The 25,509-nt window shown below is 40.0% G+C and overlaps 1 protein-coding gene across 2 annotated transcripts; it reads left to right on the top strand.

The window, feature by feature from the left end:
* The first annotated feature begins 413 nt into the window (after window positions 1-413).
* On the top strand, window positions 414-24,331 carry Klkb1 (kallikrein B1). 2 transcript variants are annotated; one of them, XM_005066518.4, is made up of 14 exons: window positions 414-471; window positions 5,251-5,413; window positions 7,261-7,367; window positions 9,958-10,117; window positions 10,505-10,614; window positions 16,126-16,285; window positions 17,014-17,123; window positions 17,941-18,103; window positions 18,192-18,304; window positions 18,461-18,629; window positions 20,889-21,064; window positions 21,625-21,720; window positions 23,324-23,463; window positions 24,019-24,331. In XM_005066518.4, exons 1-14 carry the CDS (start codon window positions 414-416, stop codon window positions 24,181-24,183), a joined length of 1,890 nt encoding a protein of 629 aa, XP_005066575.1. In that variant the 3' UTR covers window positions 24,184-24,331. The 2 variants fall into 2 exon arrangements, with proteins under 2 accessions (XP_005066575.1, XP_040587873.1); XM_040731939.1 differs by lacking the exons at window positions 414-471; window positions 23,324-23,463 and having other exon boundaries at window positions 5,340-5,413; window positions 24,019-24,047.
* The last annotated feature ends 1,178 nt before the right edge of the window (window positions 24,332-25,509 follow it).

The following is a 25,509-nucleotide window of genomic DNA, read 5'->3' on the forward strand; positions in this document are numbered from 1 at the left end:
CTAATAGTAGTTCTGAAGTCTCGATTTGTATCTTGGGATATATGATAAATATTTTAATTTTCTTTATTATTTTAATGTATGAATGTTCCATCTATATGAATGCCTGCATACCGGAAGAGGGCATCATGTCCCATTACAGATGGTTGTGAGCCACCCTGTGGTTGCTGGGAATTGAACTCAGGACCTCTGGAAGGGCAATCAGTGCTTTTAACCACTGAGTCATCTTTACAGCCCTTAATTTTCTACATACAAAATATTCGCCCCAAATCCTTATTCTCCTGATGATTGTGTGCTTTGCTTTTCAATTTAGGTATTTACCAAAAGGCAAACTCTATATTAAATTGTCTGTTAAATACATGGTAAATATGATCTAAACCTGGCTGTTACTTATGTTTTATTTTTTCTTTCAAAGGATGATTTTATTCAGCCACGTGGGTTATTTCATTTCCTTGTTTGCTGCGATTTCCTGTGGTAAGTATTAGCTGTAGCAGTTCAAATAGTGACAGAGGAAAAGTTATGTAAAATATACCACTCCTGGAGAAAGCCTTTAGCCCGATACTTCAAGGCAAGAACTTCTCTTTAGCTACATTGTCCCAAGCACGCATGGACGAGGGGAAGGGGCTCAGAGACAACAGGCTCTCAGTGCATCTGTTAGCAGACATTTTTGTGTAAACATTACTCACTGACAGAATCCCTCCCGTCCCCGGATAGGTCCTTGTTTTTATTATCAGCCTTCAAAAAACAAATTCCACTTGAAAGATGGAAAGCGTATGAGACACTGTGCAGCGACTGGGTCCAATTCAAGTATCTAATTAGTGTGATATTTTTAATATAAGGCACAGGGAGCTGTTTCTGACTGAGGGTTCAGGCTTCAGATTTAACTAGTGTGTTATCCCCTTGGTAGTCCAGATGGAGAGCTTTCAGTTCTCGGTGTCATTGTTCTTTCTCTCTGTGTGTGTTCCAGTAGATTCTGGAGAGTAAGAATGGACCTGAACACCCCCTCTCAATAGTCATTACAGAGTGAGGATTTCCCTGGCATAAAACGAGGAGCAAATTCTGAGTCCAGGGTGATGTATGATATGGTCATACCACAAGGGTTGTTTTCTTTACTTTCAAGTATTTGGCAAAGATTAACAGCTCTGAAGAAGGCTTATCCTTGGAAATAGAAGTCGTTTCTTTGAGAAAAATATCCCAGTCTGCTAATTACATCTCCTTCCATCTGTCCCATCATCCCTACCTGCTCTTCTATGTCACAACTATTGCCATGTCCAAGTCAATCGAACATGGAGGACTGATAGCCAGAAATGCCATGGACCATGGCTAAGAGAAAATGACTTAAAATTTATGACATGATAGTAAAATTAGAGATGCAGATACATATAATACTTAAAACCAAGTATTTTGTGTACTCCCAAAGTGTGAAATAACTATTGTTAAGTTATTTCTTTAAGGTTTCGTGTTTTTCTGTATCTGTCTGTCTACCTATCAATCTATCTGTTTTTAAAGTATTATAAATGACTTAAGAATATCTTTAATTTACCTTTGCTATTTATTCCTAGTGCTAATCCAAACAAACATTTTTGCTATCCATTCCTCTTTATCATATTTTTGTGTACATTCTATGCACACATCCAGTCATCTTATAAATTAAATTTTGGGAAATAAAAAAGGTTTGATACGAAAGTGTAAACACTTTTGGAGGTTTTGTGACACAGATTATGGGATTTTCGTCCCGAAAGTCATTCTCTCTTTGGTTTTTCCCCGAAAGCATATGAGAGTGCTCAACTGTCACATTAGGATGGCGCTAACAGGCACCTGTTGCTTTGTAGTCTGGCATACAGTCAGCTTTCTGCAAACTGTGTCCTGATTTCTTCCTGAGAAACCATCTCCATGCGTTGGTCCACGTGGTCCTGGAAATGCTGCTTCTACTGCTGATGCCCAGGCTGCAGCTCGTGACACAGTCAGGCCAGAGCCAGGAGCTGCAGACAGTGCTGACCTGATGACATAAGCAGAACTAGTCTTGTAACAGGTGTCTTCCTAGACTTCTAGGAAAAGACCCAGGTTTACTTGACTTGAACTTCTGGGTCTCGCTACCATTAAGCATCTTGAGACCAGCACACTTCCTTCATGTTCCTTTCTCTCTTAAGCTGATTGCCTCTTTTTTCTTTTATTATTCTTGCTACATATACATTTATATATGTACACAAAGTGTATTAAGTACAACTTGCTGAGTTCATTTTGTTTGTGTATGTATGGTTTGTGTGTATATGTGTACATTGGACAACCTATAAGTGGGCTCATCTCCAGGAGACACTAATTCTCCTACTCTCAGAAGTCATTAGTTGCCTGTAGTTCTTTATTTAAGAGCGGGGCCCCATGAAATTTCCCCCTTCCACATTACCATGTCCATTGGTATTGCCATTGTTCTTGTCTTGTTTAAGCAGTCATTTCTTGTTTTGCTGCAGATTTTCTGATATCCTAGCTATCATGATCCTTCTGTGCCCTCTTTCACGATATGCCCCGAGCCATAGATTCAGGATACGTGATGTAGATGTATGCATTGGAGCTTGGTACCCCACAATATGTTGACCTCTGCAATGTATCCCATTGTGGCTTTCTGTGGTGGTCTCCATTTGCTGTAAAGAGAGGGTTCCTAGATGAGGGGTGGTAGCTAGCTTCACTTATCCAGGAAAATGGCTCCTGCATTGTTAGCAGTTTTCATATACTTATAGTCACTTTTATTCCTTGGTGAATTATCTTTTCACATCTGACATTTAATTATGAACATGTTTGAACATCCATTTATCTCCTATCTATGTCTGCACATGCATGTGTATGCATGTGCAAGCACACACACATATGCACACATACATGTGCCATGGACCACATGTGGAGATGAGAGGACAACTTGTGGAAGTTGGCTCTGCCTTTTCACTCTGTGGGTTCTGTGGGGATCAGACTCATGTGATTAGGACTGAGTGCAGGCACTAATTCCTTTAAAGGTAAGATGCTTTTCTTTCCTAATTGATGGTATTCTGTCTTCTCTTTTTTTGATCATGTAAAATTTTAATATGACTAAATAACATGCCCAATGTTCATGAACATGGAGTCAACGTGAAAACTGAAAGTCATGATCATTATAGATCACTTAAGTCTTAATTTGTGTAGACTCTGAACAAATAACACTGTCATTGTCATCATCATCATTATCATTGTTGCCATTACCAACTGAGGAAGATAAACAATTCTGCCTTTGGAACATTTCTAGTCAATCTCCTTCATCGGCTGAGTCACATGCTAGTTTACCAAGACTCATCTGCAAGATAGGAATTTCCAGGCTATCACTGCTCACACATTGTGTTTTTGTAAGTGTCTGTGCAATGGAGTGGCAGAGGAGCGTCTGTTCAATAATCATGAAATGCTAACCACATTTAAAATAACAAGTCTCTTTATAGCTACCATTACCAGTGAGCCTACTATTCAGTTTGTTGTGAAATGAGATACTTTAGGATGCACACTGGGGAAGACATATTCCCAAGAGCTTCTACCCAGGAAAATAGGCTCTTTCCAAATATAAACCTGACCCAAGGTAGGCATGGCAACACCTCTCTGATAAGAAGAGAAGCAATACTGCTAGTTTGACTCATCCAAATGGGACTTAGCAGCAGGATCCCCACACAGGTAGAACATTGGAAATCTTAAATCTTCAGTGCTTAATAAAATACATGTTGTCTAGATACCCATTCTTTGAAAAGCAATGACAACATAGATACCCAAAGAGTGATGGATAAGGTTGCTGCTGGAGTACTGCATAATTAATGAAAATCTGACTGATGAAAACTCAGTAAAAGATTTGAGCTGAATCTTCTCAGGTAACTACAAATTCATATATTAAATAAATTAAAGACAATTCTCTAATGATATGTGGAGTACAGAATATTGCACATAATGGAGTGAGTCAGCACAAACAGCACAGGCTTCAGCCTATTTTCAAGTTCACTTACAAATGCACTTTTGTTTTTGTTTTTTTTTTTAATTTAAGAACTGTTTATTCAGGCTTTTAATGAAAATAGCTTCTTTCTTCATATAATATACTCTTATTATAGTTTCCCTTCCCTCCACTCCTCCCAGTCCCTTCCTACCTCCCATCTTCTCCAGCTCCACTCCATTTCTGCCTCTCATTAGAAAAGAACAGGCTTCTAGGAGATGACAACCAAACACAGCAAAATAAAATATAATAAAACAAAAGTCATCACATCCAAGTTGGACAAGGCAAACCAACAGAAGGAAAACAGCCCCAAGAGAAGGTACAAGAATTAGATACCCACTTGCTCACACACTCAAGAGTCCCACGAAAATACTAAACTAAAAGCTATAATATATATGTTGATGATCTGGTGCAGACCCTTATAGGCCCTCTTCGTGCTGCTTCGGTCTCTGTTAACTCATAACAGCCTTGCTGAATTGACTAAAAGGGACTATTCTAGGGTCTGCCATCCCCTTGCTCTTGCACTCTTTCTGGCTCCTCTTCTGTGGGATTCCCTGAACCTTGAGGGAGGGATTTAATGGAGACATCCCATTCAGAGCTCTGTGTTCCAAGAACTCTGTGTGGGTGTGCATAATGTCTAGGTGTGGGTCTCTGCAGATGCATTTTCATTATCCAAGAAACAAGTTTGTAGGAAATCAGTACTCAATAATTCGTTTGCTTGAATAAGGCCAAGGCAGACTGCAGGCTCTAAAGGGGACAGATAGGATTGAGAGTCAGAATGACTTTTATTTCCCAGGACATTTATTCACTGTATGATATTAACCATGACGCAACTCAGACTGAGTTATTGACTTCTTTCATGAAAAAAAAGACACAGATAATGGTCCTGACTTCAAGCCCCCTTAAAGTGTTGAGGAATCTAGGGAGATGTTTGTCCTGAAAGGGCTTTGAAAAAATGCTGTATGTCCACTTTTAAGGTGAGATGTTTTCACACCACGTTAGACAGCACGCAGAGAAAAAATCATGCTGCATTTTAACTGGGATCATTTATATGCAAATTATTCTATAGGTAATGAAAAAGAATCAAATTTTATGTGTAAGTGCCCATAAGATGACTCTAAATAACATGCTGTACCATTTAAATCATTGTCATAACGCTTCTTTCTACTGCTGCTGTTGCAAAGACCTCTGGGTAGTCATTGGGGTAAATAAATAAGAATAACAAAACACATGCACTTCTACTTTTAATGGTTCTATCACAGGATGTCTGAATCAACTGTATAAAAACAGCTTCTTCAGAGGTGGGGACATAGCTGCCATATACACCCCAGATGTCAGCTACTGTCAGAAGATGTGCACATTTCACCCCAGGTGCTTGCTCTTCAGCTTTCTCTCAGTAAGTCCGACCAAGGAGCCAGACAGAAGGTAAGAGGTGATATTTTATCATATCTGGTTAGACATTTCTCAAACTGCTTCCATTTGTAGGCAAAAATGGTGTCATGTTTCTCAGAGAGTTCAAAGACCATTTTCATCAGAAGTTCCTAGACTGTTTCTTTCTGAAGCAGATTGCCAGGCTAGTGAGCCCAGAGACAGGCATGCTAACAACCCCAGCTCCTGTTCACATCAGTAGGAAGTAGTGATGTTCTAGTCAAGACCTGAAGACAGGGCATGTTACAAGAAAGGGTCCCTCCTCACACAGCAATATTTAGCCTTTCTTGTTCACCTTCCAACATGTCATACTGTCCCCACATATATGTTTGTTTATGAATATAAATATACTATTGGCTAGGTTCTGCATATGAGGGAGAACATGAGTGTTTTTTTTCTTTCTTCGATTATATGACTCCACTTAATATTAGACCTTCTAATTCTATCCATTTTGTCCTTTTTCTTCATCATTGAGTGGTATTCTAATATATATTTTCTGTCTCATTCATTATTATACTCTAAATTACTATAAATGCTGCAAATAAAACAATCACACACCCAGATTAACTAGAGACTACATAGCTCGGTGAACTTCTATCCAGTTACAGTAACCACTTTAAAAGGGAGCTATAGACCCTCACAGTGGACTTTATTCTTTCACTACCAAATATACACATTTTATTCACTTTCATGTTACTCGTCGAGTAAAGGGTGAAAATTGCACCTGTATAAAGAAGTACATGTTTGACTTGTTACTATAGTTATGAGTATGTAAAGTTAAGAATATATAAAGCAGGAATTTGTGGATAATACACTTAACACTCAGTAGGCATATCTCAATGGCACCTGTAGTGAAATAGTTCACACATTTAGACATTTAGAATGTAAATTGTGTGTGTGTGTATTATTATGTGTATTATTATTAACTGGTAATTTTGAAAAATGCAAGTATTAGAAATATAGTTGGAAATTTCACCTTAATTTTCTTTTACTTAATAGCAAAATGTAAATTTTTGCTTCTAATTCCATATGCATAACTTTCATTTTCACTCTATCTGAATTTAAGAATTAGAAGTTTGGTACTCATCTACTAGCCCCTATGTGATAATCTGGAAAAAAAACACAGACTGTATGTGAGATTCACTGTATTAAAAATTGAATTAGGGTCTAGGATTCTTATAAATAGTAAAATTAACATAAAGTTTATATGGAATACAGAAAAATACTCCCATTATAGAGAAACTGTCAGGAATCAGTAAACACGATGAATAATATCACATAGAGACCCAAATCATGGGTGATTCAACTTTTTAAAATCAATTAAAAATACTTACAAAAATAATCATCACTTTAGAGAATGTAGGAGATTCAGACAGGAGAGTAGTAATTTTAAGGCCAGTTTGCATACATTAACAAGATCTTGCTTCAAAATAAACTAAATAAAAGCTAGGGGGGTGTGGACAGAAGGGAAGAAGCTGGCAAGCTGTGGGGCACTTGATTAGCATGCTGGGAGCCCAGGGTTTCCTCCTTGGTACCACATAAAACAAAAACAATTTTCTTCTGGGAAGGGGATCTATGGAAACTCAACACGCAGGCATAGTCAATTACTCTTGAATATGGTTGGCTGTCTGCACTTACATCATGAACATGCAGAAAAACCAGTGCTGTAGATAGAGTGGAATTGTCTTAAGAATGTCTTTTTCAGCAAGCATAAAGGAAATGCTATCAGTTTCCTGACCCCAGGCCTTATTTATCAACACACAGAAAATGCTTGGGGATGTCTTAATGCGTTTGTCATTACAGACCCCACTTTTTAAAAAAATGAATCTTTTTTTTTTAAACAGGTTTGGTTGCTTCTTAAAGGACAGCATCACAGGGACCTTGCCAAGAGTGCATCGGACGGGTGCCATTTCTGGTCATTCTTTAAAGCAGTGTGGCCATCAAATAAGCGGTAAGGTGTGACTTTTTCCAACAAAATTTAAATTAATAACACTCAGTCTCAGAGTAGCTTTTGCTCAAAGTCTGTACTATGGTGGACGTTGAGAAGAGAACACGGGTTGAAGAGATAGCTCAGTTGTTAAAGGTTAGGCTCACAACCAAAGCATAGAAGACAACACTAAGAATGATAACGGAGCTGGAACAGAATCTTGGACGTTAGAAGGAGCTACATATATCTTGATAATGTTCTTGTCTTTATCAGTTATAATGCACAGCCTTATTGGGCCTCCATTATCTATGCTACTCATACACAATGTAAGATTGGGAGAAAATGAAGGCTCACTCCAAACAGCAGGCATCCCTGTTTCCAGACAAGACTTTTCAGATAAGACTCTGGGACATGTATTCCCTAAGTTCACTTCTTGGCCATTTGTGGCTCCTACCAGACTTGATGTTGCCCTTTCCAGCTCAAAGAACACTTGGCAATGTCTAGAAACATTTTAGATTCTTACAGCGGAGGAGATGTACTCTGTGGTAAAGGCCAGAGTTGTTGCAACACATTCTACCAGGCACAGGGCAGTAAGCCACAATGTAGGACTTTCTGGATGCCACTAGGCCATAGATGAAGGCTTAAGACAGTGGTTCTCAACCTCCCTCATGCTGAAATCCTTCAAAACAGTTCCTCACATTGTGGTGAACCCCATCCAAAAACTTTTTACTGCTACTTCATAACCGTAATTTTGCTACTCTCATAAGTAGTGATGTGAAAGGGTCATTTGACACCCAAAAGGACTGTGAAAATGGATGGTTTATGAAATCTTATTGTTTGCCTTTTGGCCCAGACTGAAGGACTGAGTTCTGTCAATCATGCCAAGCATAACATTTCTTACAAGGGATGTGAATGCTAGTATGTTAGAGAGCTTTATTTCTGACATTCTTTGCAACTGCTGTCCTAGGAAACAGTTCCTACACCATCTTAAAGGGTTAATACAAGGAAGACATTTCTCTAACAGGGTAGGGACTGATGAGAAAATGAAAGCGATAAACAGAGTGAGGTGGGGTGTTGGAGGAATCTTAAGAACTGTTCTGGATTATGCTGTTTCATCTTTCAAAGCTCATTCTGTAGGTTCAAATTTCCAGTGTTCCCATTTACCCCCAACAGCATACAGTCTGAGTCTCCATGTATAAATTAATTTTATGGTTCTCAGAAACTTAGTTATGTACAACAGGATATCATTTGGACTAATGCACACACACACACACACACACACACACACTGTTAATCTAAGTTGTCTTAAAAACAGAACCTACAAGAGCCTAATTTGGCTTACTTTCTGTTAAAATAAAATACTTTTGACACATGAGATAAACTTGAAAGGATGGGTTGGGCTGGCTAAAGTCCCTTCAAAACTCAATGAAAAGGATGCTTAAATTGATTAAAGACAATTTTAAAAACTGGTGTGCTAGTATGTGGCTATTATCCCAGCACTATGGAAGCAGAGGCAAAGACCATCTCAAGTTCAAAGTAATCCTGGTCTGAAATGGGAGTTTTCCACAACTGTCATGGATTGAGTCCTAGAAAACTGACTAGGGGCATCATGGCAATAAGAAAGTACAGACACACAGACCAACATGTAGAAAGGGAGTGCCATATGTTGTGAACTCCAGAGTGCTTATTATGTCCAGCTAAGGAGAGGGGCTAACTAGTCTCAGAGGGGTGTCCCTAAGGTAGGTAGTCTCTCCTCTTGGGCTGTAAACATCCTGGAGGAGGACGGCAAGTTACTAGTCTTTACACACACAAGTCAGCTGTTCCTGAACACCAGGGCTTAGACCCAGAGAAGGTTTTGCCAATTTCCTGGGGTTCATGGCATTGGTCCTTTACATGGCTGTGCCCATGTCAATAGACTTCAAGTGCTGCTTGCATGTTGGCTCAGGGCTTGCTTCATCTGGTTGCCATGGCAGTTACAAACCAGCCAGATTTGCAAGGCAAGAAGGGACTAGAGGGTGCGGTGGTAGTGGTGATAATAGTGGTAATGATAGAATTTAAGGAATTTTTAAAGCAAGAAGGGAAATGATTTCATCATGCTCATAAATAAATTCCCACAGTCTGTAAAAGATTTAACACAGATGCCAGCGGTGAGACCTGCAGTCACCAATCACAATTAAACCCAAATAGGTGAAGAAAGAGAAATAGATGCAGGTCATAGATTTTTGTTTGTTTCCCCAGAAGTCAAAGGTACACCAGTTTGTCAAATACTTTTAATCTCTAGCACATACTAGATGGACTGTTATTACTGTGTTGTTTGTTATCAGTGCTACAGGTAACTTCAGTGTGAGACTGTGTCGTTGTATGCACCTTGTAGATTAAGAAGCAAAATAACCTGCTTTTAATGCTGGGACAATAGGAGTCAGGTAAACACACTGGGTATGCTAATGCCCAGCAGGGTCTGCTAAGTTAGATATGTAATAAAAAATTGTAAATCCTGCACTTACTAGGGAAGTCACCAAATATAGGAGACTGGCCTTCAAAATGGCTCCGATAGAAGAGCTGTTTTGTCAGAAGAAAGAAGTTTGACCAAATATCTCTCTGTGTTTCATTTCAGCTTGCCACCAAGACACATATGAAGGACTTGATATGAGAGGGTCCAACTTCAAGATATCTAAGACCAACAGTGTTGAAGAATGCCAGAAACTTTGCACAAACAATATTCACTGCCAGTTTTTCACATATGCTACAAATGCATTTCACAGCCCTGAGTACCGGTGAGTGAGGCTGAATGGTTCCCATAAGCACACTCCAGTATTCAACAGCATCCTCCATGAAAAAAATCTGCTTTTCTTCCAATGCAAGTGCAAAGGGAGTATAGTCCTGAGCATTTTCTTTATTTACAGACTTAATTTCAATGGCACAACCCCAAAAGTGTAAATTTCAAAGGTACCCATAGGCTGTGTATGGGATGAAGGTGTAGTTTCAGACAATGATGTCTGCCACCCCGTTCACACCCTAAACTGCCCTATGCTGAAGGGAAGAGTGTCTACTGATGAATAATGGCCCAATAATGCACCGTTGTGGTTATCATTTTAATAGCAATTATTACCCACACAATTTTATGCACCTTAAGAAACATAACATCTTTTGTTGACATTCAGGAACAACTGCCTGTTGAAGCATAGCTCAAGTGGAACACCTACCAGTATAAAGACCATGGATAACCTGGTATCTGGATTCTCACTGAAGCCCTGTGCCCTTTCAGAGATTGGTAATTCCACCGTGATTGTGACGTGCTAAATGAGAGTGCCCAGAAACATCCATGAGTCACTTCCAGGGACCTGGGTATATGATGCATTTGGCCAAAGGCTTTGTGTAAATGTGATTATATGGGAAATGCATCTTTGAAATAAGAATTATTCTGGATTACCAGAATGTGCTCTATCCAGTCTCAAGGGTCCAAATTTGATAAAGAAGAAACAGAGGGGTCCAAGTCAGAGGTAAAAAGACTTGAAAGTGTTACATTGCTGCCTAAAGCAAATGGATGCCATAACCTGTAGAAGGAATGGGGCATGAAACAGGTCTCCCTACATGCTCGTCCAGAGAACAGAGCCAAGCCAGCCTTTGGACTGACACCCAGTAAGACTTACTTTGGCCTTCTGATGTCTAGGACTAAAAGATAATACATTTATATTGTATAAACATCTAGTTTTATTCCTACAAAAATAGCATTAGGAAAGTACAGTGACATTACAGAGAAAACTGTGAGGTCATTCGTTGGTGTCCATATCCAGTGAGAAAAGGGTACTATACAGATGTAGTTCCCGTTGAATTACCCAGACAAGTGCCATCATATTTAGCACATCAAGTTGCCAGTGGTGTGATTTGCTGAAACCATACCACTTATAGTAAATAGTGCCAATACTGAATGCTGGCTCTATGCTATGTGCTGTATTGTTTCTGAGTTCTGGGATATGACCTCTCTATGAAAGATGGAGAAGCCAAAACAATCTATCTCTCTTCTTATTTGCCTTTTTCCCCTCATCATATCCTCTTTATGCTGTCCATTCAGTTGGCTCAAATTTGTTAGTTACTTAGTTTTAATACCTTTTTTCCTGCTTTTTGAAAGCTTGACTACAGGAGATGGGGCTCTTTATTCAAATGTGGTCTGTTCTGCACATCATGCTTATCTTAGACTGCTTGTCTGCCAGATGACTGGGATAGATCCAAAGGAAACAAAAGCCTCTTCTAGCTCATGATTCTGCAGGTCAGGAAGCTAAAGATGGGATGGCTAATTCTGGCAAGGTCTGTTGTGAGTCTGGGGTCATTCAGAGATTCACCATCAGTCTCACTCAGGGTTTGGTTTTAGCAAAATAAAGACTTTTAACTAAAAAAAGATCAAACCATAGAGAGTTCTCTGGGTAAGGCCTACAGGATTATAAAGGCAAAACCCACAGAGTTATAATTTGAGGAAGTCAAATTAACTAATGTCCTGTCTGGGTGTGAGCAAGACAGGTGCCTCAGCCATCCAAGCAAGCATTTCATACAAAAGGAGAACACAGCAGTTAGCTTGTTTAATCTTATGACCTTGTAGGACTAGCTGAGACAGTGAAATATTTTGTAACCAACAGCAATTTTTCTGGAGAATTAATAGCCCAACTGAAAGCTCTAGAACAAAAAGAAGCAAACTCACCCAGGAGGAATAGATGCCAGGAAATAATCAAATTGAGGGCTGAAATCAACAAAATAGAAACCAGGAAACATTACAAAGAATCAATGAAAAAAGAAGTTGGTTCTTTGAAAAAAATCAACAAAATAGACAAACCTTTATCCAAACTAACCAAAAGGCAGAGAGAGAGAGAGCATGCTAATTAACAAAATCAGAAATGAAAAGGGGGACATAACAACGGACACTGAGGAAATCCAGAGAATCGTTAGGGCATTCTTTGAAAACCTGTACTCCACAAAATTCAAAATGAATAGATATCACTTACAAAAATTCAATCAAGAACATATAAGCAATCTTAGCAGACCTACAGCCCCTAATGAAATAGAAGCAGTCATCAAAAGTCTCCAAACCAAAAAAAGCCCAAGCCCAGATGGCTTCAATGCAGAATCTACCAGAAATTTAAAGAAGAGCTAATTCCAATACTCTTCAAAGTGTTCCACACAATTTTTTTAGAATAACCCAACCACTCCAGGAAGTGGTCCATCTCAAGTCAGATGATAGGGTACATTCAAGGTAGGAGTAACTTCCACATGGCTTGTACAAGTTAAAAACAATTTTGGTTTTACAAGGCTAGCTCAGTAAATTTATCCTCTGAACATAATGTTCTCCATCACAGGACTTCATACTGCATTACTGCATGGTAGAAAAAGGCAGTGGGTATGTATGGAAGACAAGGGACACAAGAGGAAGCCTTGATTTAGGGCAGGAACCCACTCATGCAAGAAAGGTATTAGTCCATTCATGTGGGCTACGGCTTCATGACTTCCCAGCAGGCCATACCTCCCAACATTGCCATGCCAGACAACAAGTTACACCAGGAGTTTGGTTTTTTTGTTTTTTGCCTGGAGCAAACCACCCTCCAGTCTTAACAGCACACTGCTTAAAGTATTTTTTATGCTCAGGGAAGACCTGACAACATTCTTTTGTCCTGCCTCAAGGTGCTATCCACAGCCTCAAAGGCTACCTGGCACGCCCAGTCTCAGACTGCCCTGAACTTGCTTTCTTGAGTGCAATGAGTTCTCACATTGCTTCAGTCAGATTAAATGTCCTTCACAGAGTGATAAAAGTCCTGGATATTTCAGAAAATGGCCCTGATTTTTAAGAGGCAGGGTTTTCACACATCCCTTGCATGTCCACCAAAGCCACAGGAAGACATCTTTGGGCCTCAAAGCCTAAATTAAATTTCTAAGTCATGGGTGATTTTAGTTACTACCACACCCTTTCCTCAATTTTATCAACAATGCTTTAGGGAGGAAGAAAACAGCAGTTCCTGGGGTATAACCATATGCTATGGTCACATAACAGGCCTACCACTTAGAGTTACACAAATATCCTAATATTCTCCCTAATGTCTTTGAAATGGCTAACCTCTTGCCTCACAACTCAAAATTTAAAATTAAAGACTAGTTTTCAGCTGTTTCCTGCATGGATTTTGAAAGCATTGGAGATAACCACACCTCCCCCATTAGTGAGTCAATACTGTTTACAATTCTAACCGAGAGAATCTTTCCACACTAATGGCTTGGTATCTTCCCTGAGAGTCATTTCCACCACACAGGCAGATGTCTTCATGTTCCCGAATCGCCAGGACTCCTTGCTTCTCCCCCTCCTCCTCCCTTTCCTATTCTTCTTCTCTTCCCACTTTTCCTTTTCCTCCTTTCCCTTCTTCTTTCCCTCTCCTTCTCCTCCTTTCCTCCCTCTCCCTTCCTGCTTTTCTCCTTCACTCTTTCCTTCTTCCCTTTTCTTTAAACACATGGGCTCAAGGAAAGGACTCCTGACACTATGCAAAACAAGGGTCAGGTTAAATAAACTCAAGCCCCATGAGGAGGATTTCCCAGGGAGCTTCTAGATAAGTCAAGTACTGGCATTTGTTTGGTAATGGGGGACTGTGGCTTTTGAGGATCTCCAGCCATTCTGACAGCTGATTTTCAAGGTCTCTGTGGAACTTGCCTCACACAGCGCTTACTGTGGGTTGGCCATTTTTCTGCCCTTCGATTGTGTATCCCTTTATCTAAATTACAGAAATCCAAAATTGGTGGTTTGGTTCATTTTGCCAGTATTCATCATGGTTATAGAAAAGATGGGTTCTGTGCATTTTTATTTCATACCGTCACACTTTTAATAGACGTAGTATACTAGTTAGGGTTGCTATTGCTATGATAAATACCATGATCATAGAAACATGGGGGGATGAAAGGATTTATTTCAGCTTACACTTCCAAGTAACACTCCATCACTGAGGGAAGTGAGTGCAGGTACTCAAACAGGGGAGGAACCTGTAGAGAGGAGCTGATGCAAAGAAGAGGGAGGGGAGCTGCTTACTGGCTTGCTCCTCATGGTTTGCTCAACCCGCTTCCTCATAGAGCCCAGGACCACCAACCCAGGGATGGCACCACCCACAATGGGCTGGGCCTTACCTATCAATCACTAATTAAGAAAATGCTCTATAGGCTTGCCAACAGCCTGATCTTTTGGAGTTGTTTTCTCAAGTGAGGCTCCCTCCTCTCTGATGACTCCAACTTGTGTCAAGTTGATAGATCACTATCCAGCACATGTAGGTTAACAACCTACCTTTAGAATAAAAATACTGTTTAGAATATGAGATGCCCATCCTGCCTGGTTCTGATTCTGAATTCTGTGTGGAGCAATAGAAAGCTGGAGTACAGCCAAAGAGGGCCACTAAGATGACAGAATACCTAGAAAAATGTAAAATTTAGAAATGAGTAAAGGAAGATGTTAAGTATATTCAAGTTGGTAAAGTCTGTTCTTCAGTCTTGAAAGGCTGTCTTTAGGTAATGAATTAGTACATGATTCTACAGGGTTGGTTTAGATAGATAGGATTTTGTAGAAAATATGTTTTAAACATCCCTAACATCTCCAGTGGCCCAGAAAAGAAACTGACTTTGTCATGAGGTGGCAAGTTCCTTTTCAACTACAAATGTCTCGGAAAACTTGTAGAAGGACCTGCTAGGGATATCTTGGGGGGATGCAGTTGTGGGTTGGCATAGATACCTACATTCTCTCCAGAAACAGTGTCTTCATGTATCTGCTTTTATTATGATTGTTGTTGTTAATTCAAGTAGTTGAGTCTAGCATCCTAGACTGCTCAAATGGATGTATTATGAGAAGTACACATCCTTGACCTAACTATATTGTTTCATTGTCTTATCATTATCCTTAAGCTTCCATACTACTAGTATTGAATCAGATTGATTCTTACATGGTATCAAATTGAGTAAGACATGTAAACAGCACAAACAATAGACGAGAAAAAATATGTAAGGGGGATGAAAGGAAGCTTCCCTCTTCTACTATCACATGGTGTTGTCGTTAACCCCTCAGAGTTTGTGTCAATCTTATTAAAATACTTCTCATGATACTCAGAGATGAAACATTAAACAGCGTGTTCCAAAGGCTTAGTTGGGACCAAGATAGTATAAAGGACACATGAATCTCCTAACGATCTCGTATTAGAAATGATGGAAGTGCTTCCAGTATCCATTGGCTTATCCTACTTCTCCAGTGTAGGGATTTGTCTCTAGAGTGAGGACAAGTTTTGTTTTTCTCCAAAGAACAAACTACAAATTTGCAGATAATTTCATAGGCAATTTATTTTGAGAATAGATTTTTTTCCTTGCATAATACATCCTGATTATGGTTTCCCCTCCCTTTACCTCTTCCAGTTGCTTTTCCCCTCCCTTTCTGCCATTAGAAAACAGACTTCTAAGGGATAATAACAAACTAAAATGAAATAAGAGAACAAGAACTAACACTTCAGAATTGAACAAAACAAATAAACAAAAGGAAAAGAGCCCAAGAGAAGGCACAAAACAGAGTCACAGGTCGCACTCAGAATGCCATATAAAAACTAGAAGCTTGCAGACCCGACCCATGCAGGCCCTGTGCACGCTGCCTCAGTCTCTCAACAGGCGGTATTAAACTCAGGATGCTTAATGCTGCAAATAGTCAATTGTCATTGCCTTAGTTACTCTGCTAACACCCAAGCAGATTTGACATTGTGTCGCTGAGGAATGTTCGTCCGTGAATTCACAGGCTGCCCCATGGATATGTTCCAGCACGTTGCCTTTGCAGACCTAGACGTGGGCCAGGTCATCGTCCCCGACGCTATTGTGTGTCGTACCATCTGCACCTACCACCCCACCTGCCTGTTCTTCACATTCTATACGAATGAATGGAAGACAGAGTCCCAGAGGTGAGTGTGAGCCTGCTTGCTCGCTCCTAGCCTTTTCAGTTCCTACGGGAGGCTCGCAGGTGCCTTGCTGGTTTCTCTAATAGCTTTGGGGCCTGTAGTTTACGTGGGAGCTTTTCTGCCAGGTGCAGGTTGCTTCAGAGATTAGCAGATTCATCTGCATACCTTCCCTTCCATAAAACAAACATACCATTGAGTCAAACAACAGCAGCAGGGCAAAGGGATCACACAGCTTTCTTAATGGCATTAAGGTTTTGGATTGTTCATTCCGTCTACCCTTTAATCTTAGGAGAAATCAGAACCCTGCTTATCCTGATCTAGGGTCTGGTCTACTCTCTTCGCCTTTAGACAAGCTTCCCATTTCCTTTATGTACAACATGGGGCCTGCGGAAGGTGGTGTGTGGATATAATACCTCAGGCAGCTTAAATCCAAACAATCTGTTCTCTGGTGCCTTTTCTTTTTTTATCTTTTTCTAATTAGAAGGGGGAATTTTACCCTCTCTACTCTTTTCAGGTTGCCTACTAGCTTTTGCCAGAGGGAGAAGTGACTCCATTTACATTTAATCCCTGAGGTATTTCGGAGTCTTGCCATCTGACTGCCCAAAGAGAGTTTCTCAGAATACAATTTTCGGAGTTGCATTTTAGTAAAAAGACATGGGAGCTGCCTCCGTATCCGTCTAATGCCTCTAAGGTTGTCTTCTTCCTCTTTCTTGCTTGTTTTTTTTAAATAGGAATGCTTGCTTTCTTAAGACATCTAAAAGTGGCACTCCAAGTCCCTCTGTTCCTCAAGAAAACACTATCTCTGGACACAGTCTCTTCACCTGCAGAAAAGCTCGCCCTGGTAATGTGACTCGACAGTGATGGTACATGACGTGTCCCAGTTTGCCTCTTGGTTGCTGTGATAAGTACCATGACCAAAAGCAAGCTGGGGAAGAAGGGAGCTTGTGTTGCAGAAACAGAGACAAGAACTGAAGCAGAGACAGTGGAGAATTACTGCTTCTTTTGCTTTCTCCTATATTGTACTCAGCTACCTTTAAAAAAAAAATTCGAGCTGGGCGGTGGTGGCGCACACCTTTAATCCCAGCACTCGGGAGGCAGAGGCAGGTGGATCTCTGTGAGTTCGAGACCAAGCCTGGTCTACCAAGCGAAGTCCAGGACAGGCTCCAAAACAATACTGAGAAACCCTGTCTCGAAAAACAAAACAAACAAACAAACAAAATAAAAAAACAAACAAAAACCAAAAAAAGAATCCCTGAAGCAGAGACCATGGAGAATTGCTGCTTTTTTTGTTTTGTTTTGTTTTCTCCTATATTGTATTCAGCTACCTTTAAAAAAAAAAAAAAACAATCCAGGACCACCTGCCCAGAGGTAGCACTGCCCCCCAGTGGTCTGGACCCTCATCCATCAATCTTTATTCCAGAAAATGTCCCACACACATGCCCACAAATCAGTGTGAGGGAGACAACTCTTCAGTTGATGTTCCCTCTTTTCAGGTAACTACTTTGTGTCAAGTTGACAAATACTAATCCCCAAGAGGTGCAAGAGATCTTGGGATCTTGTAAAAGTTGATGAAATGGTTCTCAAGATGCTAGAAACTTTGTTACTATGACTTATTTCCTGTCTCATTATATATCCTTTGATGTTTGTACCTGGTGCAGAACCCTGCCATTTCAAAGTTTACTCTGGAGTTGACTTTGAAGGGGAAGAACTGAACGTCACCTTCGTGCAAGGAGCAGAGGTGTGCCAAGAGACTTGCACAAGGACAATTCGCTGTCAGTTCTTCGCTTATTCATTACTTCCACAAGACTGCAAGGTGGAGGGGTAAGGCGCCATTTCTTTGATAACCCCCAAAGTAATTATTTTATTGTTTTCTCTGCAGGTCTGATTTTATTCTGTTTACTTTGTCCAGGTGTAAATGTTCCTTAAGGTTATCCATGGATGGCTCTCCAGCTAGGATCACTTACAGTGCCCATACGAGCTCTGGTTATTCTTTGAGATTGTGTAAATCTGTGGACAGCTCTAGTGAGTATAGTTCATTTGTTAAGGAACTGTATATAAGTTTGGGTTGTGGTGATTTAAGGCTTGGTCTTATGTGACAGGACCATTTATATTGTTTCCTTGGATGGAGGAGATGCTGATTTGTGTCTAATTCTGACCACACATCTCAACACTTTTTAGTCTGCACAACAAAAACAAATACACGAATTGTGGGAGGAACGAACTCCTCTTTAGGGGAGTGGCCATGGCAGGTCAGCCTGCAAGTGAAGCTGGTATCTCAAAATCATCTGTGTGGAGGGACCATCATTGGACATGAATGGATAGTGACAGCTGCCCATTGCTTTGATGGGTAAGTTTTGGACCCACTGTGTGTGTGTGTGTGTGTGTGTGTGTGTGTGTGTGTGTGCGCGCGTGCGCGCGCTCACGTGCATGTGTACATCTTTACCTGTGCACACACATGTGGAGGTCAACGTCAGGTATCTTTCCTATATTTCTGTCTTTTGTGGAATATTATTTTAACTAGGCGAAGATGTGCTACATTTGTTTATGCTGCAGAAAATTACTTTAACTGTGCAATGGTGTGTTACTTTTTTATGCTGCATTTCTTTAATTATGAAAAGATGTGTTTCATTTGTTTCACCTTGCCTGAATAAAGCACCTGATTGGTCTAATAAAAAGATGAACAGCCAATAGCTAGACAGGAAAAAGATAGGCAGATCTGGGATGCAGAGAGAATAAATAGGAGAAATCTAGGCTCAAGAGGAGGAGGAGAGAACGAGGGACACACCCAGGGCCAGAAAGTCAGGCTGATGCCAGGGCCATTGAAAGTCAGATATACAGAAATAAGAAAGGCAATAAGCCCTGAGGCAAAACATAGATGAAGAGAAACAGGTTAAGTTATATGAGCTAGTCAGAAATGTCCCTAAGATAGACTGAGCATTCTAAAGTAATAATACGTCTCTGTGCCATTATTTGGAAGCTGGTTGGTAGCCTAAAAGAAAAAGCCTAGTATGGCTGTCCATCTTATTTGTTGAGACAGGGTTTCTCACTGAACCCTTTTGACTAGACTGGTTAGACAGCAAGTCCCAGGGATCTGCTTGTCTATGTCTCCTGGGATCTGAACTTGGGACCCCATGCTTGAGAAGCAAGCCCTTTGTCCACCAAGGCAATGCATCTCCTTGGCTGTGACATATTTGTTTTGATGATGATAGACATTTTCAAGTCTTTGCCTAAAAAATATAATTTTTAATTTAATTTGTATATATTTTATATGGCTAACTTAAAATTTAAAAGATGGGTAGGCAGATTTTAAGCAACAAAGTGTCTTTAACTCAGTCTTCTACTGGGACTTATTTTAATCAATATGGTTACTTGATAGATCTGATTTCATGAAAGCAATTGCTTTAAGGATTGATAAACTGAACTTGGTTTTCCCAGAGCTTCTGGGAAAGGGACATAAGCAGTCTCATATATTTACTTGCAATAAACCAGAAGTAATTACAAAAAGATGTACGTGTTGAGCATTCTCAACCACAGCCCCTTGTACTGTGAACTGTAACTGTATATGGACTCAGTACAACTGAATGTGGGGGGGGGTCTCAAGAATTTTAGCAACAGTAAAAGGTCCCTGAATGTACACTGACCAAAATTAATTCAAATAAAAACATGATAAACCCAAGGCCTTCTGTGTCACAGGACTACATTGCAGCCTTTCTTCCTAAATCATAACATGTTTATTTTGCACTATGCATGTTGTCACGACATACAGTACCAACAGATGGTACCCTAAACACAACTCAAAGTGAAGACTATTTAATATTGTGAATCCTAGTGTGTGTACAGTGTGCACAGGGCTTTCTGCTCTCACAGAAATGTAGCAATTTAATTACAAAGAACAAAAACTTAAAAATATTTCTTGTCATAGTGTGCTTTGGATTGTATAGTGCTTTAAACATTGTGGTTTGAACTGATTGTTTGAGTTTTATACAAGAGTCATTGGATGAACTTTGGTTTAGGCACTGGATAGAATTTCCAAAAATTTCTTTATTGTCTTAAACCTACATCTGCCACTTGATGCTACATTTGTGTGTGTGTGTGTGTGTGTGTGTGTGTGTGTGAGAGAGAGAGAGAGAGAGAGAGAGAGAGAGAGAGAGAGATGACATTCTCAGCATTGTCAATTATAAAATTTACAAAATATTAAGGAATTCTGAAAATAATTGAGGATGTTCTCTTTTAGTATTAATATGTGAATTTGCTTTCATCATTAATAAATGGTAATAGTACATGTTGCTTTGAAGTAAATTTCTTTATGATATACTATCAGTAAATGTTTAATGTATGTACCTGCCTCATACACACACACACACACACACACACACACACACACACACCTTTTCAGTCAAAAGGGAGTCTTAAATAAAAGTTTAAGAAGATTTATTACAAACTAAATCTTCAGAGATCCAATGCCAGGTGATGATAAATTGACAGAAGGAAGAACTGGGTCATGTGGAATATTTTCTTTCTTCTCCCCACCCACAAGAAAAAGTGCTAGGAAAAATGAATAAGGAACAATGCCAATGTTACTTTGGTTTTCGTGTCTCTCTCCTAGGATTCCCTACCCGGATGTGTGGCGTATCTATGGCGGGATTCTTAATCTCTCAGAGATTACAAAAGAAACGCCTGCCTCAAGAATAAAAGAAATTATTATTCATCAGAAATACAAAGTCTCAGAAAGCAACTATGATATTGCCCTAATAAAACTTCAGACGCCCTTGAATTATACTGGTAGGCAGCACCCTTAAGGAAGAACTGCACAACCGAATTGCACCCGTGTCTATTCCCACTTCAGTAGGACTGAGATCTGCAGCAATTGTCTTTGTTCTGGTTGGTGGGGTTGAGGGAGAGACTAGGTTGCCTGGGACGTGAAGACCTGTGACCTGCCATGCAATCACTGCTACTTAAGGGACAAGAAATCTTAATGACTTTCTCATAGTGGTGCAGAACTTTGTGTATGGTAACAAAACAGTAGGTATAGGAAAGGTTTTAGCCGTCTAGTGACATTGTGCATCTTTTGAAAGGATTGACAGCAGTACAGTTGCTTGGGCTTAGGAATATAGAACTATATGAAAGTGGGGGGGGCTAGATGTTGATTACTAAAAACACACTGGGTAGACAATGGGGAGGGAGCATGTAACTGACTCTGGACACACACCACTCCAACAAAACTAAATGCCCATCAACACCTTGACTGCGAGTGTCTGTTAACAACTCTGTAACCTCACAACTCTGTAGCCAATATCTAAGGTTTTAGTTAATCCAAATCTATTCATGAAATTTCCTTTCAGAATTCCAAAAACCAATATGCCTGCCTTCCAAAGATGACACAAATACAGTTTATACCAACTGCTGGGTGACTGGATGGGGTTACACAAAGGAAAAAGGTACAGCCTGACATGTTCCTGTGCTAAATGTCAAAACACACAGCTCCTCAACCATCCTTCCTCACAATCTTTATGTTTATTCCAAAATATTGGTCCTCTGATTCCCAAGAACATGCTTTTTTAATTTAAACCTGATGAGTTCATGCTTTAAGCATCTTACTCGTAATAGAGGTTATGTTCATGACTCTTCATAATGAACTCTGGCCCTATGGTACTATCAGGTCCAGTGCAGCCCATCTGGTCATCCGTACTCATAGTGCTCCTGTTTACCATGCTCTCCTTTGGTGTCAGTAGCCAAGGTGCCAGCATCACTCTTGAAGGACAGTTCTTAGTATTTGTTTTAATGCATCCTCGCAATATGGTAAATCAACTTTTTCTCTAATTATACTACTAAATGCTTATGTAAAGTACATAGATTTGTTATGAAAAACAACTAGATTGCAGTACAATTACTGGTATGTATTAACAATTTACATAGTGACAACCATATATCTTTATTACTGTACCTGCATACCAAGTTGTTTTAATATTTGCCATAACATTGAAATGGTGATGGGCAGACATAATATTTTCATTTCTGTCATAATTACAATGGAATTCCAAGTTTCTAAGACCCTTGAGCAACAATGCTGCTAATATTCCCACATACCTGCATTTCTTGTTGGCATTTAGACTGAAGGGGATGTTCAGCTTTACTTGGGAAGTAGCTAAAATGGAGGTGGATTTTTTCATGCCTTTCCTGAGATCATGGATGGATGAATGAACCATTTGTGAGGATCTGAGGTAGTGAGCTCCTGTGTGTTGAGACTTGAACTACTTCACTAGAAATAAGTATGCTTCCTTTTTAGAGCAAGTGCCAGATAAACACTATCAGACATGTTTGTGTCATGTTTATAAAAAGAGATGATTGGCTGTGTCTTCTCCATAGTTCCAGAACTAGTCAAACTTTTATTCAATTAATTCACATTATTTCACTATGTTGACCTGGCTACATATACCATATACACATCCATACATAAGCACATATACATATATATGGGAAATACAGACATGGAAAGAAATTATCTATAAATGTATCATTTGTTATGAAACTTTATGTAAAGAATGCAATACTTCTCTGCTGTCAAATGTTTGTGATTTGTTTTTATAAATTTTATATATTTATTATAATTTAAATTTGTGAAATATGAAAGGCAAGAACACCCAGACATTTGTATTAAAAGTATGAAGGAAGGAAGGAAGTTTTTTTGAGGGCCATCTGTTGAGACAGTGTCAATCCTGAAATTGGCCAGAGAAAAACAAGTTCCACCATTTTGAGCTGAATTTGAAGCGAGTTTGACTTAAATATTTAATACTATCCAGGATGGACTTTGGTTAGGACCAGTCCTCTGCTCTCTCCTCCCATCCCCTTTCTTTCCCTTCCTCTCTCTCTTTCCTTCTCATTATTTCCATATGTAGAATTCTACCTCTTTGACATTCACTGACAGTTTTTGAACAAAATATGACCCTAGTAGAAAGTGGACCATTTTTACTTCCTTTGAAATTCTAGTTTTATTTGCCAGTTATTGTATTTTCTCCCTTTAAAGGTCTATTTGCTTTGTAGGTGATATCCAAAATATTCTACAGAAGGCAGCTATTCCTTTGGTACCAAATGAAGAATGCCAGAAAAAATACAGAGACTATGTTATAACCAAGCAGATGATCTGTGCTGGCTACAAAGAAGGCGGGACAGATGCTTGTAAGGTAATGTATTAGACTGTAGAAACAAACACATGATGGTTCGCTGCAGACGGTTCATTCAAAAGCAAACTTCCAACATTACATTTTGCTGGTTTTAGTTTTGAAACTCAGGGTTAAATGATCTGAGGACTTCATAAATAACTTTTAACAAATTAAACATAACAATGCATATCATGCATTACTTTTAACAGGTACCTCATAATCTGTGTTGACTATGACAGACATTTCACAATCAGTACAGCTACATGCCTTATTTAAGGACAATTTCATGTGTCATGGTTACGCTAAAAGAAAAGTAGATTCACTTGAACTTTGGGTAATGATGCTAAAGTTGTTGAGCTCATCTGAGAATGGGATGAGGAATAAATCAGCTTTGTAATGATACGCTTACTCTGTTCAAGGCTAATGGGGTGCAAGGAAATGGAGAGGCTGCACGTGTGGTGTTCTAAGTGTGACTGAAAATGTTAATGGCACCTGTCTTTAAACAAAGGTCTCCTTATTTGAATTATCACTGTTATAATTCCCCATCATTGTATTTTTCTGTCCACTCTGACCCAGGGAGATTCCGGTGGCCCCTTAGTTTGTAAACACAATGGAATATGGCAGTTGGTGGGTATCACCAGTTGGGGTGAAGGCTGTGCCCGCAGGGACCAACCAGGCGTCTACACCAAAGTTGCTGAGTACGTGGACTGGATATTGGAGAAGACAGAGAGCACTCGGTAGATGTCTCCAGCACTAGGAGCTGGCACCAGCTTTACCACCTGCTCTCGAGCCAAATACAGAGCCCAGGGGTCTCTTCTGCAAAATGTAGATGATGGTGTCTACCTCACATCCTTGTCACAGGATTAAAAGCACAGTGTAGATACAGCTGCGGAAGACAGCAAGACAGCGTCTTGCCAAAGTGTATTTTTGCCTTGGGAAACAGGATTCCCAGTGGGAACTATCCCAAGAGCATCATGCTTGTTTGGAAACAAAATGGTCAATAGGTTTTATTAGGTAGTGAAATGGTTGATCTGAAGCAATTGAAAACAAGATTCCAGATCCTAGCGCAGTGCCTAGGACCATTCTCATCCAACTTCTGACTCTGAACCTCAGCGGATCCCAGACTTACCTTCTGTCCATCTCAGTCATTTGTTCGTTAGAACCTGATGCTGTTGGTCCATTTGACTCAAAGAACTGAGAGACCTGCTTCTGTCGAGTGGAAGGAGGAGACCTTTTCTTTACAATAAAAGGATGGCCTCCTTGAACCTGAGGGGACAAGGCTCCCTTTCATCTAAACCACCTTCCTGGCCATTGCCAATGGTCTTGGCTATGTGGTGGTATTTGGCTTATGATCTAACAAATAAAGCTTGCCTGAAGATCAGAGTGCAAAGCTAGCCATAGAGTGGTGGCCAGGCAGTGGTGGCACACACCTTTAATCCTAGCAGTCACACAAGTTAGCCATAGATACCAGACAGTGGTGGTGCACACCTTTAGTCTCAGCACTTGGGAGACAGAGGCAAATGGATCCCTGTTAGTTCAAGGCCATCCTGAGGGACACAAAATTGATGGAGGCTAAAAGAAATAGGACTCACATAAAAGTGATCTCAGCACTTGGGATCACAGGCCTTTAATCCCAGCACTAGAGAGGAATATAAGGTGGGAGGAGACAGGGTTCAGAGCATTCTGAGGTTTGGTGGAGAGCAGTGCAATCTAAGGTTCAGTGGATCGCCCCTAAGGTCTGGTAGAAGTGTCTGGTTGCTTTGCTTCTGTGATCTTCAGCTCTAATCCCAATATCTGTCTCAGGGTTTTTATTACTCACACTACAGGCTACATATGCACATAAGCCCTGTAAGGCTGTTTTTTCTTGTGTACAGTTCCTGCAATAGGCTGATCACACAGTATTCACACAGGGCAGGGAATCCAATGGGAATCCTGGGAGTTCAGTTGATACTGCATTCTGCAATAGCAATTCATGAAGTGTCATTGGATATGCAGTGTCATTGGATATACAGTGTTATATAAAATCCAGACCTGCAACTGAGTTTTAAAAATAATCAGTCTTAGAGT

Source organism: Mesocricetus auratus, unplaced genomic scaffold (assembly GCF_017639785.1).
Source record: "Mesocricetus auratus isolate SY011 unplaced genomic scaffold, BCM_Maur_2.0 Super-Scaffold_100026, whole genome shotgun sequence".
In the NCBI taxonomy this organism is placed as follows: Eukaryota; Metazoa; Chordata; class Mammalia; order Rodentia; family Cricetidae; genus Mesocricetus; species Mesocricetus auratus.